The sequence below is a fragment of the Pseudophryne corroboree genome, chromosome 7 (assembly GCF_028390025.1).
Source record: "Pseudophryne corroboree isolate aPseCor3 chromosome 7, aPseCor3.hap2, whole genome shotgun sequence".
Taxonomy (NCBI): domain Eukaryota; kingdom Metazoa; phylum Chordata; class Amphibia; order Anura; family Myobatrachidae; genus Pseudophryne; species Pseudophryne corroboree.
In genome coordinates, this window is record NC_086450.1 from 132,930,535 (window position 1) to 132,948,224 (window position 17,690).

The following is a 17,690-nucleotide window of genomic DNA, read 5'->3' on the forward strand; positions in this document are numbered from 1 at the left end:
CAGATACACGTGTTTTGGCGAATTTGTGGGTCAATGGTGCAATTTTTGGCGCAATTTTCACCCATGCCGATTCAACAACAAAAGAATATTTGAAACCACATGGGTGAAAATAAATTAAAAAAGCAATTGAATTAGTGGCATTTTTTTAGCCAGTCGAAAAAATGGCACTTAATTGAATACCCCCCTAGATTTGAAAAATGACTGTTAGGTCATTTTTCTTGCTTTATCTGTCTTCAAGCTTTGATACATACACACCAGAGTCGCTCCATTCAGCTTTATTTGTTTGTGATCACAATTCAGTCAGTGATGGGGTGAGATAAATAAAGGGATTTTAAAAATGTTTGTGTCAAAACTATAAGGAGATGGAATTGTTTTATAGTTGCTTATGTCCCGTATACTTTTCTTGCCCAACGTTACATCGTGACACAGGGAGAGAGTGGGTGGTTATGGAGCAGGTGGACCAATCAAAAGCTGCAGTATTTTTCAGCCACGACTATGAAAAGAATATAGGAGCTCTGGGGAAAATCCTCGCGTAGAGCAGACCCCAAGGTCAGGCTACTGGGAGGGATCACACTTCAGGAGAATATTATTCAGTTGTTATTCATAATGACCGTAGAGCAGGACTGGCCAAGCCGGTCCTCGAGATCTACCAACAGTTCATGTTTTCCAGGCCTCCTGGAGATCTGTAGAATTGTCAGTTAGGAATGAATGCAGCACATCTTATTTAGTAATGACTACACCTGTGCACCAGGCTAGGTGGTCTAGAAAATGTGAACTGTTGGTAGATCTCAAGGACCGGTTTGGCCAACCCTGCTGTAGAGGTATCCAATTTGATGTCTTGTAGAACAAGTGTCTATGTGCAAATGTAAAATATACATGTGTTTTATCTTGCTACATATTAGGTGGGACATTTATAGATTTGTTTTATTCATTTATCTTGCCTTTGATTTTTTTTCAGCAACCCATTGTGCCTGCTCACCCCATGGCTCCTCCAAGCCCCAGCACGACCAGCAACCACAACAGCAGCAGTAGTAGCAGCAGCTCTGGCTGGGATCAGTTAAGCAAAACAAATCTGTATATTAGAGGGCTCCTTCCAAACACCACAGACCAGGACCTAGTGAAGCTTTGCCAACCGTGAGTATGACTATCCATTGTCGTCTATTGAAGTGACTGATAAAAAAAAAAAAACATTCTCGCCGCACAGATTGGGTGCTTTGATGCAGTACTGGGCCCAATGGGATTCTTACACATGGATTGATTTCATATCCATGGTGATTTCAAGGACGGCTGCAGAGATTGGCAGCTTTGTTCCTTAGTATGTTCTATGGAAACTGAACTCTTTAGCTTCTGAAGTGGTCATGGCCAAATGGACCGGATGGATTGGTTATCTCCCCCCCCTTCAGAGATTTTTCACAATCTTGTCCGTTCCATAGTCCTATAGCTCTGCTGGAAATTAAGTACAGGGATTCGCCATACCTACTTCTTAGTGTATTGATTCACCCGTTCATAATAAGGTGATTAGTAAATCATTGCTAATGCATTTTCTACTGAAACCAAATTCTCCATTTACCTGTTTGTTGTTGTGTTGGAGAATGTAATAGTGGTGTGCAACTTCACAACTCTATGGGCCGCAGCCATGGTCTGTAATTGTGTGTGGGTCAAGCATATGGAGCAATACAAGCCTCCTGCATTGGAGTGCTTGTGTTCAAAACAGCAGTATTGTCATTAATTTTATTGATGCCCCTTCAGAAAGTGAAAAGAAAAGACAATGGTTGGCAAGCCGTCTCTTACCTCCCAGCTCTGCAGCACTTACAAACCAGACCTACAGCTGAGGTTCAATTAATGGTCATTCATTGCCTTACACACCTGTGCCTGTCTGTCCAAAGCAGCTCTGTAAAGGTGTATTTAGCTCAAGTTTTATACTGATGTATATGATGGGGTTTATATAGTTACCTCTGACAGCTCAGACCTGGCCATATTTAGCTTTATGGTGAATTTTATTTAAGCAAAATAAGCTGTGGCAATGCAAAATAAATTATAGGTTTTCTACTCGAACATAGAGACGTGTAATTCTAAACACAAACATTTTAAAGGCGAGATTGATTTCCCTGCGATGTGCCGTTGCGATGTTTGTCTGCGCACATTGCCATGTACTACTGTAGCCAAACATTACTAATTTCCACCAGCAGCTCTGTAGCCGCCAAGGAGCAATTAGTGATGTTACTGGTCACAAAGCGTCTTCCCTGACCATTACGGAACACACTTCACCGCCATTGTGGAGTATTGACTCTCCCCCAGAGACTGGGGGAATGTAAATGTTGTATAGTTGATCTGAACAGGATGTAGACCTTCATTTGGCTGTACGCAGTGATTTCAGTACTTTGCCAAAATCTCTGTTTACTTATGTTTTTAAGGTTAAATGTGAGTCACATTTTGTCCCAGTTCTGTCCAGCCTGCCAGTTACAGGGAGACTTCCTGTGACATAATCCAGTCAGACTTTGGATTCCTTTTTAGTACCACATGTTTTCCTGAGCGCTAACTCCTTAAACAAACTCCTTTTCTCAGTCATACAAAGTGCGTTCTTGTGAATTTATTTGTCTGAATTTCCGTGTTTTATTCTCTACCTGGTGATGTCATACGCAGAAAATATTTTATTAGGTGAACATGAGACCAGAAAAATAAAATATTCCTAAACCTAGTGTATACTGTGTATTATTTATTTATTAGCAGTTTCTTATATAGCGCAGCATATTCCGTTGCGCTTTACAATTAGAACAACAGTTATAGAACAAAACAGGGCAAAGACAGACATAGCGGTAGGAAGGCCCTGCTCGCAAGCTTCCTATCTATAGGGAAATAGGCATTGATACACAAGGATAGATGCAACCTGTTACATAATGTTTCCCCAGATTGCTAGGTTCTTAGTGGGTTGTATGATATGATCACCCAGCAATGTTGAAAGACGAAATGTGAGGTTATGGGGACTGTGCAGAGGAAATGTAACTGGATAGGGAAGCATTGAAGGTTATGTGTGTGGGTCAGGAATTTGGTAGGCTTGTCTGAAGAGAGGAGTTTTCAGGGAACGTTTAAAGGTTTGGAGACTAGTGGAGAGTCTTATTGTGCGTGGGAGGGCATTCCACAGAGTGGGTGAAGCCCGGGTAAAGTCCTGTAATTTTGAGTGGGAACAGGTAATACATCTGGATGAGAGACGCAGATCTTGTGCAGAGCGGAGGGGTCTGGTAGGGAGATATTTTGAGATGAGTGAGGAGATGTATGATGGTGCAGTTTGGTTAATAGCCTTGTATGTAAGTAAAAGTATTTTATATTTGACACGGTAGAATACCGGTAACCAATGGAGGGACTGACAGAGCGTATCAGCAGACGAAGAACGTCTGGCGAGGAAGATTAGCCTCGCAGCTGCATTTAAAATGGATTGAAGTGGTGAGAGCCTATGTTTGGGAAGACCAGTAAGGAGACTATTACAATAATCTATGCGGGAGATGATGAGTGCATGGATCAGAGTTTTTGCAGTGTCTTGTGTAAGATAAGGGCGTATTTTGGATATGTTTTTAAGGTGCATGTAACATGATTTAGAGACAGATTGAATGTGTGGAACAAACGACAGTTCAGAGTCAAGGATGACACCTAGGCAGCGAGCTTGTGGGGTAGGGTGGATAGTCAACAGTTATGGCAATATCAGGTTGGTAACTACCCTTAGCTGGTGGGAAAATAATTCTGTTTTGGAAATGTTGAGTTTGAGATGGCGAGATGACATCCAAGATGAAATGGCAGACAGACATCCAGTGACACGAGCCAATACAGATGGTGATAAATCTGGGGAGGATAGGTAGATTTGAGTATCATCAGCGTACAAATGATACTGAAATCCGAAGGAGCTGTATTATGCTCTTTCTCAAGCCAATAGAAATCCTACCAACCCAGTTTATAAGTTTTACATAGCACCAAGCACACTGTATAAAGGACAATTTCCCACATGTGACAGACTCTCTCTAAACAAATCTATTGTAAAATGAGGCATTTGTTTTTTGTATGGAGGCATGGAGGCGACAGCTGCAGTTAATTGCATGGATATATGTGTGTGGTCCGGCTTTAATATCTCCCCTCACCCTAGTTATATGTGTCCCTAGTGAAAATAATCAAATTGTCAGTGAACTTGAAAAAATGAAGATGGCGTTTGCTTTCTTATTTGTTTCTGTAGCGTGTTGTAAACTGAAAAGGTTTTACATGATGTGCGTAATGAAGGATGCCACAGCTGTGTGTAGATTCAATTTAAATAAAGCATCTCTAGTCACTCATCACACAAATACTCTGGGTAGGGAGTGCGGGAGATATAATTCAGCTGTTTCATTCACATGACTTCTGCGCGTTAGTTGCTTGGAAGCGCAGTATTATACAGATGTATCCAAATACAGCTATCCTTATATCACGCCAAATAGCCCCGTTTAGTACAGTTTTTGCTACTTAGCCAAGTCAAAACACCAATCTTAAGTATCTAGTACACTAGAAGAAGACTAATGGTGGGTACACACTGATAGTTATATCTGCCAATCAATTGATCGACAGATATATCTATGCACGGATCAGGTGTGTTGTGCATACACATTGCCTGATCCGTCGGGGACTGACGTCATGCACTTGGCGGTTGTGAACACATGCCCGCCCAGTTCAGCTGTCAATCACCGCCAGCTGGCGCAGCATGTGTACGGGTGGTCGGCCGACCGCCCATACACACACACAGTGATGCGCCAATATATCGGTAGATATATTGACCGTCCGCTATGCTGCGGGGCCGAAGCTGATTGGAGCTGATTGGCTGGTACTTTATCTCCTTCCACTTTATCTCCATCCAAGGCTTAGTATATATAAAATGAAATCTCTCTGGTAGGCATTTGTCTGTTCGGGCTACTCTTGAGAACCGCTGGACTGATTTTGATGCGGTTTTCACAGTTACATAGAGCATTTATCAAGGAATTTTTAGTTGTATGAAACATTAATATATGACAAAAGGGATCTGAGCAGGGACTATATTAGTAGGATTGACCATTTCATTGAGAGAAGAATGGTAGTGTGCTACACTGCACACAATGGCCAAGAGTGGTACTTCAGTAGCGGTCCTGCAGAGGTGATCCTTATTGGCTTCCCTGTCCCTCCTCCCTATCATAAGGGGAAATACAATTGTTTAATTGTGCCCGATCTCTCATCTAAAGTGACAGGAGATCGCGGGGCAATATTCAATTGTCCCCCGGTTTCGCGCTGATCGTGCCCATTTCAGTCGGGTTTAGCTGCATAAACAAAACCCAACTAAACGAATAGACACGATGCAAAAAGTCCCGTTTGGGCGTCCAAATGGGTCATTTTTCGATCATTTCAGCTTGCTATCCCCGGGGGTATCAAGCTGAAATGAAGGTCTCGCGCCTGTCGGCAGCAACATTTGTATAGCTGCCGGCGCGCGGGTGCGGGACCCATGATAACATTTGAATTTTGCCCATAGAATGCATCTCTCAGTATACCAGAGTTTCTCAAAGGTGGTCCTCAGGCACCCCAACAGTCCAGGTTTCAAGACTAATTCTATGCATGTGCATCTTTTGCCTGGCAGGGGACTGAAAATATAAGCGCTGTGCTAAGGAGGCACATTGGCTTTAATCACTCTGCTTATGTGATAAATCACTAGTCTAAAGGGGCCTATACACTGGGCGATATCTTGAAAGATATGAGCGCTATCGTTCAAATCGTTCATATCTTTCAGTGTGGATGCATCAACGATGAGTGATGCGTGTGCCTGCAATCATTGTCCGATCATCGTTGATGCATGCCAGTCAATTTGGACGCTATAGATGTATGTACTCTCATATCGTTCAAATTGACCATCGATATTGTCCAGTGTGTAGGCAAAATCGACCATCGATAATATCGTTGGTCGATAATATTGATGGTCGAAAACATCACCCAGTGTGTAGGCTATATTACTGTATATGCCTATATGTCTGTGCCTGCCCTAGTATCTGACTATATAGGTAGCAGTGCTACATAGTAGTGTAAGTATGGTGCTGGGCAGCCTCTGGCATGGCAGGTCAGAGGAGGGGTAACCCTGCAGCCTGGCTGTCTGATCTTTGCTCATTTATCAATAAGTGATAAAACTCCCTGTGTATGATAAATAGTATTCCAGCGTTAGTCTCCTGTCACTTTTCAAACACATGAGTTAGAAGCGGATTGACTGGAGCACCATTTATCAACAAGTTTGATCAGTCGTTGATAAATGGGTCCCTAAATATGCAGAGTTGAAAGTCCTATATACATCTCTATTTGGCAAATTCTGCTTTGCAAAACTACCCTTGTTAAATGCAGATTTACAGATGTACAAGGCAATTCTCATGGTGGACAGGGTAATAGTGTCGCACCAAAGTTCTACCTGTTTTGAATTTAAGACCACACCCTACAGTTTTCAAATTTTCACCCAAAATATTTTTAATTTACCGCTCAGAAAGCGGAGACTGAGGCTCATAATCCCACATATAGCACTGTGGGTGTGTACATAAATATGGGCGTAAAAATGGAACTTTCTCGGCCATCTTGCTTATTTCTACACACCGTGTTTTGGATAGTTAGTACCACATGGCTTATACAATATTAGTTTGGCCTCTTACAGACAATATTTTAAATCCTATAATGTGCCCCCCCCTTAAAAGCAAATTGTGTGAAAGCTAAGTGGAAAACTTGCAAATGTATGTTTTAAATTGTAAGCGCTATCGCGTGGAATATGTAGTTTTCCACAATTACAAAACCAGCAAAGAATGTTTCTTTTTATCTGACCACATTTGTAATGCTTGTGCCAGTAAAAAGCCTAGTGTTCGAAAAAGTGAGCATAGCTCGCATGCGCGTTGTAAAAACTATAACTGTGGAGTGGCATACAGCAGCAGACTCGGGGAGCATTACTATTCAATTGTTTTTACCTGCAGCTGCCACTAGGGGATGCAAAATTGAGCAATTCAATTGTTGCTCCATTTAGACGCCTGTTAGTTGCAGGGACAACATTTCTTCTTGCTGCCTCCTGATGTGTGAGAAGAAATGTGTGCAAAGTCCATGACCGTTTGGGAGCTCTAACCAGGACTTTAGAGGGGATTAGCTGCTATTTGTGGCTAAAGTCCATCTATTTGGGCATGTATAAAGCAGTGGATGCTCGATCAGAGCAACAATTGAATTGCTCTGATGGATAGAAGTGAGTTGTGATATCGTGCCCGATCTCCCGCCTAATATGACTGGAGATCACGGGGCGATATTCAATTGATCTTTTTTAACATGACTTTCACGTCCATGGAGGTTGGGTTTAGCTGCATAAAGCAGCCTTAACTGACCAAAGTGCTGGGCGCGATCGTGAAAAGTGCAGTGGGTCACTTCGTACATTTCAGCTCTCCACCCACGGGGGTTGCGGGCTGGAAAGGCAAAAAAAAGGCAATAGAGAAATGATAGACAGCATCTGATTGGTTTCTATTGGCAACATTACCAATTCTCTATTAGAAGCTTTAGTAAATTTACCTCTAGGTAACAATGTAATATTGCTTATGGTGGCTTAGTAAAACAAAGGAAGATTACAGAGCTGCCTCTGTTATGGAGATATGCAGCACAGTGTGCTAATGTGTTACTTCTGGTTATTCAGTTTATTATCCGCAATCATGTACTCCTGAGCAGTATCCGGGAACACTCCATGACCGCCACCTGTAAGAGCAAGTATTGGTTTAGTGTAACTGTGTATTTTCTATCTTGTATAGCTGTAAACCAACTTATTTTTATTCAAGGCATGAAGAGTGCTCTAAGCTTGCTGGTGTCACTATTGCTGTTCTTATCCATTATTGCTGTAAACATTCTTAAGGGCCCCATACACTACAACGATATGTCTGAGGCTGAAGTCGAAGGCGATTTCCTTTGAACTCTCCCGGGACCTTCCCGGGAGTGGTTCTATACGATTCCATACGATTTGGTACATTTTGCATGCGATATATCTTATGCGATCCCAGCCATGCCTGCAGGAACCGACATATCACGAGTGCAGCACTAACGACATAGGGGTGCCGATCCGACCCTCACGGGAACGCGCATCGGATTGGAAACGCATCCAAGATGCCTGAATTCACCCGCTATAACGGCCCGAAATTGAATGAAATCTGGCATTATCGTTCTAGTGTATGGGGCCCTATATAGTTAACTTTTTAAGTAAATTATCCATGCTTGTGAATAGACAGTGTTTTCTCATTCAACACAAGAGGCCCACAGTGAATTTTGCCTAGACACAAATGCCACCATAAAATGCGGTTACAGCGTAGGTGCGGCTCATTGAGCTGGACACTGCATCACTCACACTTGTTACAGTCGGCCTTGGAAGCGCAGACTGACGTGCGTTTATCTCTGCATCCACTCTGTAGTCCTCTCTTTTTATGTTGTTGCTCTGCTGGTCCTTTTATCTTTGCCTGTGTCGTTATCAGTGATAAGTGAAAACAATTGTTATCCGTCACAGAAGTGAAACCATAAAAGCACTGATGCTTCTCTCCCTGCTACTTAATCACGGTTTCACTTCTCGTCAGATGGGTCCTATGTCGTTAAATAGTTTTTTTGTTTTGTGTTTCTTACGCTAGTACAGGTTGAGTATCCCATATCCAAATATTCCGAAATACGGAATATTCCGAAATACGGACTTTTTTGAGTGAGAGTGAAATAGTGAAACCTTTGTTTTTTGATGGCTCAATCTACACAAACTTTGTTTAATACACAAAGTTATTAATAATATTGTATTAAATGACCTTCAGGCTGTGTGTATAAGGTGTATATGAAACATAAATGATTTGTGTGAATGTACACACACTTTGTTTAATGCACAAATTTATAAAAAATATTGGCTAAAATTACCTTCAGGCTGTGTGTATAAGGTGTATATGTAACATAAATGCATTCTGTGCTTAGACTCAGGTCCCATCACCATGATATCTCATTATGGTATGCAATTATTCCAAAATACGGAAAAATCCGATATCCAAAATACCTCTGGTCCCAAGCATTTTGGATAAAGGATACTCAACCTGTATAGGGTAGTCCAGGGATGTCACTGGTGACCTGCCAAGGCTGCTTTTTGGACAGCACGTTCTCCAATGTGTGACATCATATATTTTTTTTTAAAGTTTATTATTTTGCCAGCGAACGATTGCAGATTTGTAACGCACCCATCTTTGCCTCAGTACTTGGCCTGCATTATAAAGCTTCCTGTATAGAGGAATTAAAGTTTTATACCATCAGGCCATGTTTTTTTAATTAATATATTTTCAATATATGGTAAACATATTATAGCATATTATTTCTCATATTAGTTTATTAGAACCTGCAGAACGTTACCTTGGGTTTTTTTTTTAAACTGTTGTTCAATTCGATTCTTTTAGTCTCTCACGTGAACAGCAATACTTCATGTGATTTCCCTGCAAGCTGGCAAGTTCCTGTGCTGAAGATCCTCACGAGAAAGGGGTACCAAATGCCATGCTGAAGAGTGTTTTCAGTGTTTCTGATTGGACAAGAGCCTTGTTACCCCCGAGAGCCCCACCCCTCCACCCCATCATCCCCAAGCAGGTGTCACATTTGGCCACGTCGGCACAAGAACCTGCAAGGACCAGTGGTGATAACAACATGTGTCCAGTCAGAATGTCATCCTGGAAATTAGGTTGACATGAATGTTAGGTTGACATTTAGAATGTCAACATTCATAAATATTGACAAGGACAAAAAGTTGACATTATATTTTTGTGTTATTTTTAGGGTTCTGCTAACATAAGCAAAAAATTGCATGTCAATTCTGGTGCTGACATTTTAATGTTAACATTATGAACATGTTGATATTTTGACCATTCCCTGTCAACCGAACTCCCATACCGACATTCTGTCGACTTTTCATGCCACACCCATAACAAATGTTTCGTAGGGTTTCATAGAGTGATGTGAGGGTCTGATCCTCCAATCTGCTACACAGGTGGCCGGCTGCACAGATACATTAGGTCTCGGAAAGCCAGCTGTATCCACAAAAATCATTTTTTTTTTTTTTTTTAAACCCACATTTTACCAAACTGGCACAGTTCTGAAGCGCTGCGGCTCTTTTCCTGCCTGCATGATCAGCATCCATTCAGATTCATTTGGCAGGATGGCAAATCTGGTGAGACGATGACCTCACAGTTTGTCTAGACAGATGAATACAGTATAAGGTCAGTACTAACATTTGTGATTTTCATTTTTTTCCATTGCAATTCTGAAAAATTATTTTGCATTTGTAAGTCCTGTAACGTCAGGATTTATGACACGGAATAATCGTCGTTCCCCCACTGCAGCTCCTCCGTTAAGCAAACAATAAATTCTCCATAGAGTGAAATGACAATAAAAGAAAATTAGTTTTGTCAAAATATGTCTGATACAGTCAGGTGTAATATCAGGAGAACAATAAGCAAGTTCGCTCAGTGAGTATTTAATTGAATAGTCAATTACAAGATTAGACAGTGAGAGGAGGTTTTGATGTTTCTCTTTTGGGAAGGCACAAAGTCATTGAAAGGGTATACCACATGATAATCTGTGCGAGTTCTGTGTATTGCCAGAAATGTTGTTAGATGTCATAAATACTGAGCTGTTAAAGTGCCTCACACAATGCGGGGCGGCCAGGAGTGCGATGAACCAGCAGCCTATTAATTCACTAACACGGAGTGACATCAGTGAGACACGAGGCAGTAAATTATCTGGAAATAAAGTGGCTACAGGAAAGTTTTGTATTTCTAATAAAATAAGTGTGATGCAATGTATTTAGAGGAACAAAATGCATGTATAAAGATAAGTGTAGCATATACACATGCTGTGGTGTGCGTCGTGACACACGAGGCCGAATGCCAAATGCATTCAACCACCAAAGGCGTGAGTATATCAGAGTGCGACCGCACACCCAAGAGTGGCATATCTAGCTCATACACTGGCCCCTGGCGAAATAGGGTGAAACAGGTACAGGGGTAAAATAGTTCAGAGTAGGCCGTTTCATTTTAATTATTTTAATGAATAACCATTTAACTGGATAACCGTGTAAGTTAATAAAACAGTTGACCTATGTTGTGACATTATTTTGTCAGTGAGGCAGGGATGCGCTGCTCTGTGATGTGTTGCTGTCAGTGAGGATATAGTATACACTTGTGGTAGGGATGCAGTCAAGATCCCGGCGGCCGGAATACCAACACCGGAATCCCGGCTGGCACAATCCCGACATATTCTCCCTCTGTGGGTGTCCACGACACCCACAGAGGGAGAATAAATTAGTGTGCCGAACGCAGCGAGCCTGCAAGGGGCTGCGTTGCGCTCTCCCCCCTGTCGGGATTGTGCTGGTCGGGATTTCGGTGTTGGGATTCCGACCGCCGGGATCCTGTCCGGCGGGATCTCGTACTAATCCCTTGTGGTGGTGTGATACTGTTGAAACTGTATGATGAAGTTTTTGTGTCTAGTGGAAGTAGTCCTGGTGCACTTTTATGCTGGGAGGTGCCCAATTAGGCAGGGTTTACCTGTAATATCCTTTCTCTGACGTCCTAGTGGATGCTGGGAACTCCGTAAGGACCATGGGGAATAGACGGGCTCCGCAGGAGACTGGGCACTCTAAAAGATTAGGTACTATCTGGTGTGCACTGGCTCCTCCTTCTATGCCCCTCCTCCAGACCCCAGTTAGAATCTGTGCCCGGCCAGAGCTGGATGCACCCTAGGGGCTCTCCTGAGCTTGCTAGAAAGAAAGTATTTGTTAGGTTTTTTATTTTCAGTGAGATCTGCTGGCAACAGACTCACTGCTACGTAGGACTAAGGGGAGAGAAGCAAACCTGCCTGCGTGCAGCTAGCTTGTGCTTCTTAGGCTACTGGACACCATTAGCTCCAGAGGGTTCCCGGAGCCGCGCCGCCGTCCCCCTTGCAGAGACAGAAGAAGAAGATGAAATCGGCGGCAGAAGACTCCGGTCTTCATTAAGGTAGCGCACAGCACTGCAGCTGTGCGCCATTGCTCCCACTGCACACCACACACTCCGGTCACTGTAGGGTGCAGGGCGCTGGGGGGGCGCCCTGGGCAGCAATAAGAATACCTTTTGGCAATATATACACATAATACAGTCTGGAAAACTGTATATGTGTAAAAACCCCCGCCATTAAGCTATACAAAACGCGGGAGAAGCCCGCCGCTGAGGGGGCGGGGCCTTCTTCCTCAGCGCACCAGCGCCATTTTCTCTTCACAGCTCCGCTGGAAGGACGCTCCCCAGGCTCTCCCCTGCAGTATCCAGTACAAGAAGGGTAAAAAAGAGAGGGGCACATAAATTTAGGCGCAAATAGGATAATAAGCAGCTATTGGGAAAAATCACTCATTATAGTGTAAATCCCTGTGTTATATAGCGCTGTGGTGTGTGCTGGCATACTCTCTCTCTGTCTCCCCAAAGGACTTTGTGGGGTCCTGTCCTCAGTCAGAGCATTCCCTGTGTGTGTGCGGTGTGTCGGTACGGCTGTGTCGACATGTTTGATGAGGAGGGTTACGTGGAGGCGGAGCAAGGGCAGATAAGTGTGGTGTCGCCCCCGACGGGGCCGACACCGGATTGGATGGATACGTGGAAGGTCTTAACAGACAGTGTCAACTCCTTACATAAAAGGTTCGATGACGCAGCAGCCTTGGGACAGCCGGGATCTCAGCCCGCGCCTGCCCAGGCGTCTCAGAGGCCATCAGGGGCTCATAAACGCCCGCTAGCTCAGATGGTAGACACAGATGTCGACACGGAGTCTGACTCCATTGTAGATGAGGATGAGACAAATGCACAGTCTACAAAAGCCATCCGATGCATGATTACTGCAATGAAAAATGTATTGCACATTTCTGATGTTAACCCGGTTACTACCAAGAAGGGTATTATGTTTGGGGAGAAAAAGCAGCCAGTGACTTTTCCCCCATCTGATGAATTAAATGAATTGTGTGAGGAAGCGTGGAGTTCCCCCGATAAGAAACTAGTGATTTCTAAGAGGTTACTGATGGCGTACCCTTTCCCGCCAACGGACAGGTTACGTTGGGAAACATCCCCTAGGGTGGGCAAGGCGCTCACACGCTTATCAATAAAGGTGGCCCTGCCGTCTCAGGATACGGCCGCCCTAAAGGAGCCTGCGGATAGAAAGCAGGAAGCTATCCTGAAGTCTGTGTATACACACTCAGGTACTATACTGAGACCTGCTATTGCTTCAGCATGGATGTGTAGTGCTGCAGCCGCATGGTCTGATACCCTGTCAGACAACATTGATTCCCTCGACAGGGATACTATTTTGCTAACCATAGAACATATAAAAGACGTCGTCTTATATATGCGGGATGCACATTTGCCTGCTGGCATCTAGAATTAATGCAATGTCCATTTCTGCCAGGAGAGTATTATGGACTCGGCAGTGGACAGGTGATGCTGATTCTAAAAGACACATGGAGGTTTTGCCTTATAAGGGTGAGGAATTGTTTGGGGACGGTCTCTCGGACCTCGTATCCACGGCAACAGCCGGGAAGTCAACTTTTTTACCTCAGGTTCCCTCACAGCCTAAGAAAGCACCGTATTATCATGTACAGTCCTTTCGGCCTCAGAAAGGCAAGCGGATCAGAGGCGCATCCTTTCTGCCCAGAGGCAGGGGTAGAGGAAAGAAGCTGCACCAGGCAGCCAGTTCCCAGGAACAAAAATCCTCCCCCGCTTCCTCTAAGTCCACCGCATGACGCTGGGGCTCCACAGGCGGAGCCGGGTGCGGTGGGGGCGCGTCTCCGAAACTTCAGCAACCAGTGGGTTCGCTCACAAGTGGATCTCTGGGCTGTACAAATTGTATCTCAGGGATACAAGCTGGAGTTCGAGGCGACTCCCCCTCGCCGTTACCTCAAATCAGCCTTGCCAGCTGCTCCCAGGGAAAGGGAGGTAGTACTGGCGGCAATTCACAAGCTGTACCTCCAGCAGGTGATAATCAAGGTTCCCCTCCTTCAACAGGGACGGGGTTACTATTCCACAATGTTTGTGGTACCGAAAACAGACGGTTCGGTGAGACCCATTCTGAATTTGAAATCCTTGAACACTTTTATATAAGGAAGTTCAAGTTCAAAATGGAATCGCTCAGGGCGGTTATTGCAAGCCTGGAAGAGGGGGATTTTATGGTGTCGCTGGACATCAAGGATGCTTACTTGCATGTCCCCATTTACCCACCTCACCAGGAGTACCTCAGGTTTGTGGTACAGGATTATCATTACCAATTCCAGACGTTGCCGTTTGGTCTGTCCACTGCACCGAGAGTATTTACCAAGGTAATGGCCGAAATGATGATACTCCTTCGGAAGAAGGGAGTTATAATTATCCCGTACTTGGACGATCTCCTTATAAAGGCGAGGTCCAGAGAGCAGTTGTTAGTCAGCGTAGCACTCTCTCGAGAAGTGTTGCAACAGCACGGCTGGATTCTGAATATCTCAAAGTCGCAGCTGATTCCTGCGACGCGTCTGCTCTTCCTGGGCATGATTCTGGACACAGAACAGAAGAAGGTGTTTCTCCCGGTGGAGAAGGCCCAGGAATTGTCATCTCTGGTCAGGGACCTCCTGAAACCAAAACAGGTGTCGGTGCATCACTGCACGCGAGTCCTGGGAAAGATGGTGGCTTCTTACGAAGCAATTCCCTTCGGCAGTTTCCATGCAAGGATCTTTCAGTGGGATCTGTTAGACAAATGGTCCGGATCGCATCTTCAGATGCATCGGTTGATCACCCTGTCCCCAAGGGCCAGGGTGTCTCTGCTGTGGTGGCTGCAGAGTGCTCTTCTTCTCGAGGGCCGCAGATTCGGCATACAGGACTGGGTCCTGGTGACCACGGATGCAAGCCTCCGAGGATGGGGGGCAGTCACTCAGGGAAGGAACTTCCAAGGACAGTGGTTAAGTCAGGAGACTTCACTACACATAAATATACTGGAACTAAGGGCCATTTACAACGCCCTGAGTCAAGCAGAGCCCCTGCTTCAAAACCAACCAGTGCTGATTCAATCAGACAACATCACGGCGGTCGCCCATGTAAACCGCCAGGGCGGCACAAGAAGCAGGATGGCGATGGCAGAAGCCACAAGGATTCTCCGATGGGCGGAGAATCACGTGCTAGCACTGTCAGCAGTGTTCATTCCGGGAGTGGACAACTGGGAAGCAGATTTCCTCAGCAGGCACGACCTCCACCCGGGAGAGTGGGGACTTCATCCAGAAGTCTTCACGCAGATTGTAAACCGTTGGGAACGGCCACAGGTGGACATGATGGCGTCACGCCTCAACAAAAAGCTAAAAAAATATTGCGCCAGGTCAAGGGACCCTCAGGCGATAGCTGTGGACGCACTAGTGACACCGTGGGTGTACCAGTCGGTTTATGTGTTTCCTCCTCTTCCTCTCATACCCAAGGTACTGAGGATAGTAAGAAAGAGAGGAGTTAGAACTATACTCATCGTTCCGGATTGGCCAAGAAGAACTTGGTACCCAGAACTACAAGTAACGATCTCAGAGAACCCATGGCCTCTGCCTCTCAGACAGGACCTGTTACAGCAGGGGCCCTGTCTGTTCCAAGACTTACCGCGGTTGACGGCATGGCGGTTGAACGCCGGATCCTAACGGAAAAGGGCATTCCAGATGAAGTGATTCCTACGCTGATAAAAGCTAGGAAGGATGTGACAGCAAATCATTATCACCGCATATGGCGGAAATATGTTGCCTGGTGTGAGGCCAGGAAAGCCCCAACAGAGGAATTCCAGCTGGGTCGATTTCTGCACTTCCTACAGTCAGGCGTGACTATGGGCCTAAAATTGGGGTCCATAAAGGTCCAGATTTCGGCCCTATCTATTTTCTTTCAAAAAGAACTGGCTTCACTGCCTGAAGTTCACACGTTTGTTAAGGGAGTGCTGCATATTCAGCCCCCTTTTGTGCCTCCAGTGGCACCTTGGGATATTAACGTTGTGTTGGATTTCCTGAAATCCCACTGGTTTGAGCCACTTAAGACAGTGGAGCTAAAATATCTCACGTGGAAAGTGGTCATGCTATTGGCCTTAGCTTTGGCTAGGCGTGTGTCAGAATTGTCGGCTTTGTCATGTAAAAGCCCTTATCTGATCTTCCTTATGGACAGGGCAGAATTGAGGACTCGTCCCCAATTTCTCCCTAAGGTGGTATCAGCGTTTCATTTGAACCAACCTATTGTGGTGCCTGCGGCTACTCGGGACTTGGAGGACTCCAAGTTACTGGATGTAGTCAGGGCTTTGAAAATCTATGTAGCCAGGACGGCTTTCCTGACTCGCTGTTTGTCCTGCATGCACCCAACAAGCTGGGTGCTCCTGCTTCAAAGCAAACTATTGCGCGCTGGATCTGTAACACGATTCAGCAAGCTCATTCTGCGGCAGGGTTACCGCATCCTAAATCGGTAAAAGCCCATTCCACAAGGAAGGTGGGCTCTTCTTGGGCGGCTGCCCGAGGGGTCTCGGCTTTACAGCTTTGCCGAGCTGCTACTTGGTCGGGTTCAAACACATTTGCTAAGTTCTACAAGTTTGATACCCTGGGTGAGGAGGACCTTGCCTTTGCTCATTCGGTGCTGCAGAGTCATCCGCACTTTCCCGCCCGTTTGGGAGCTTTGGTATAATCCCCATGGTCCTTACGGAGTTCCCAGCATCCACTAGGACGTCAGAGAAAATAAGAATTTACTCACCGGTAATTCTATTTCTCGTAGTCCGTAGTGGATGCTGGGCTCCTGTCCCAAGTGCGGACTCTCTGCAATACATGTATATAGTTATTGCTTAACTAAAGGGTTATTGTTATGAGCCATCTGTTGAGAGGCTCAGTTGTTGTTCATACTGTTAACTGGGTATGGTTATCACAAGTTGTACTGTGTGATTGGTGTGGCTGGTATGAGTCTTACCCTGGATTCCAAATCCTTTCCTTGTTGTGTCAGCTCTTCCGGGCACAGTTTCCTTGGCTGGGGTCTGGAGGAGGGGCATAGAGGGAGGAGCCAGTGCACACCAGATAGTACCTAATCTTTCTTTTAGAGTGCCCAGTCTCCTGCGGAGCCCGTCTATTCCCCATGGTCCTTACGGAGTTCCCAGCATCCACTACGGACTACGAGAAATAGAATTACCGGTGAGTAAATTCTTATTTTTATCTATATGGTGCCATAAGGAATTTGCAGCGCACAATTACAGTGTACATAAACAAGTAAAACTGTGAAACTGTGTGGTAGCTGTAAAGTATGTGTGGCTGTAAAGTGTACCTACACCAGTTTGGGTACACTCCCTAAAGCCACTGGGCCTTCTTCAGCTGAAAAATTGCAAATTCATAGATTTGCAGATTATCGGACGACTGAGCATGCATAGCACGTGTGCGAAGGCAGGAATGTGCTTGCAATGGGATTGCAGGCCCAGTAAGGTGCAATCACACAGTAGTTGCCTGGAAGTGATCGTTTGTGGGAGATTACATGGCATTTGTGGGTTGGAAAAACCCTGGGGTGTCGAGGCCATTTTTGGTGGCGTGCATCTGACATCAGCTGTGATTAAAAACATGGCGCCGCTGCAACTGCAGCCGCGTATATCCTGCGTATGGATGGGTCAGCCGGAATTGTCAATGGTACTTTGGTTCG

General features: G+C 45.0%; 1 protein-coding gene across 8 annotated transcripts in view; it reads left to right on the plus strand.

Annotated features, from left to right (window-relative positions):
* Nucleotides 1-17,690, plus strand: part of RBMS1 (RNA binding motif single stranded interacting protein 1) — a 621,011-nt gene that overhangs the window by 419,989 nt on the left and 183,332 nt on the right. For all 8 annotated transcript variants that reach the window (XM_063933647.1, XM_063933644.1, XM_063933646.1 and 5 more), the window contains exon 2: nt 959-1,134. In XM_063933647.1, coding sequence (XP_063789717.1) covers nt 959-1,134 — 176 coding nt within the window. The remainder of the gene's footprint in view (nt 1-958; nt 1,135-17,690) is intronic.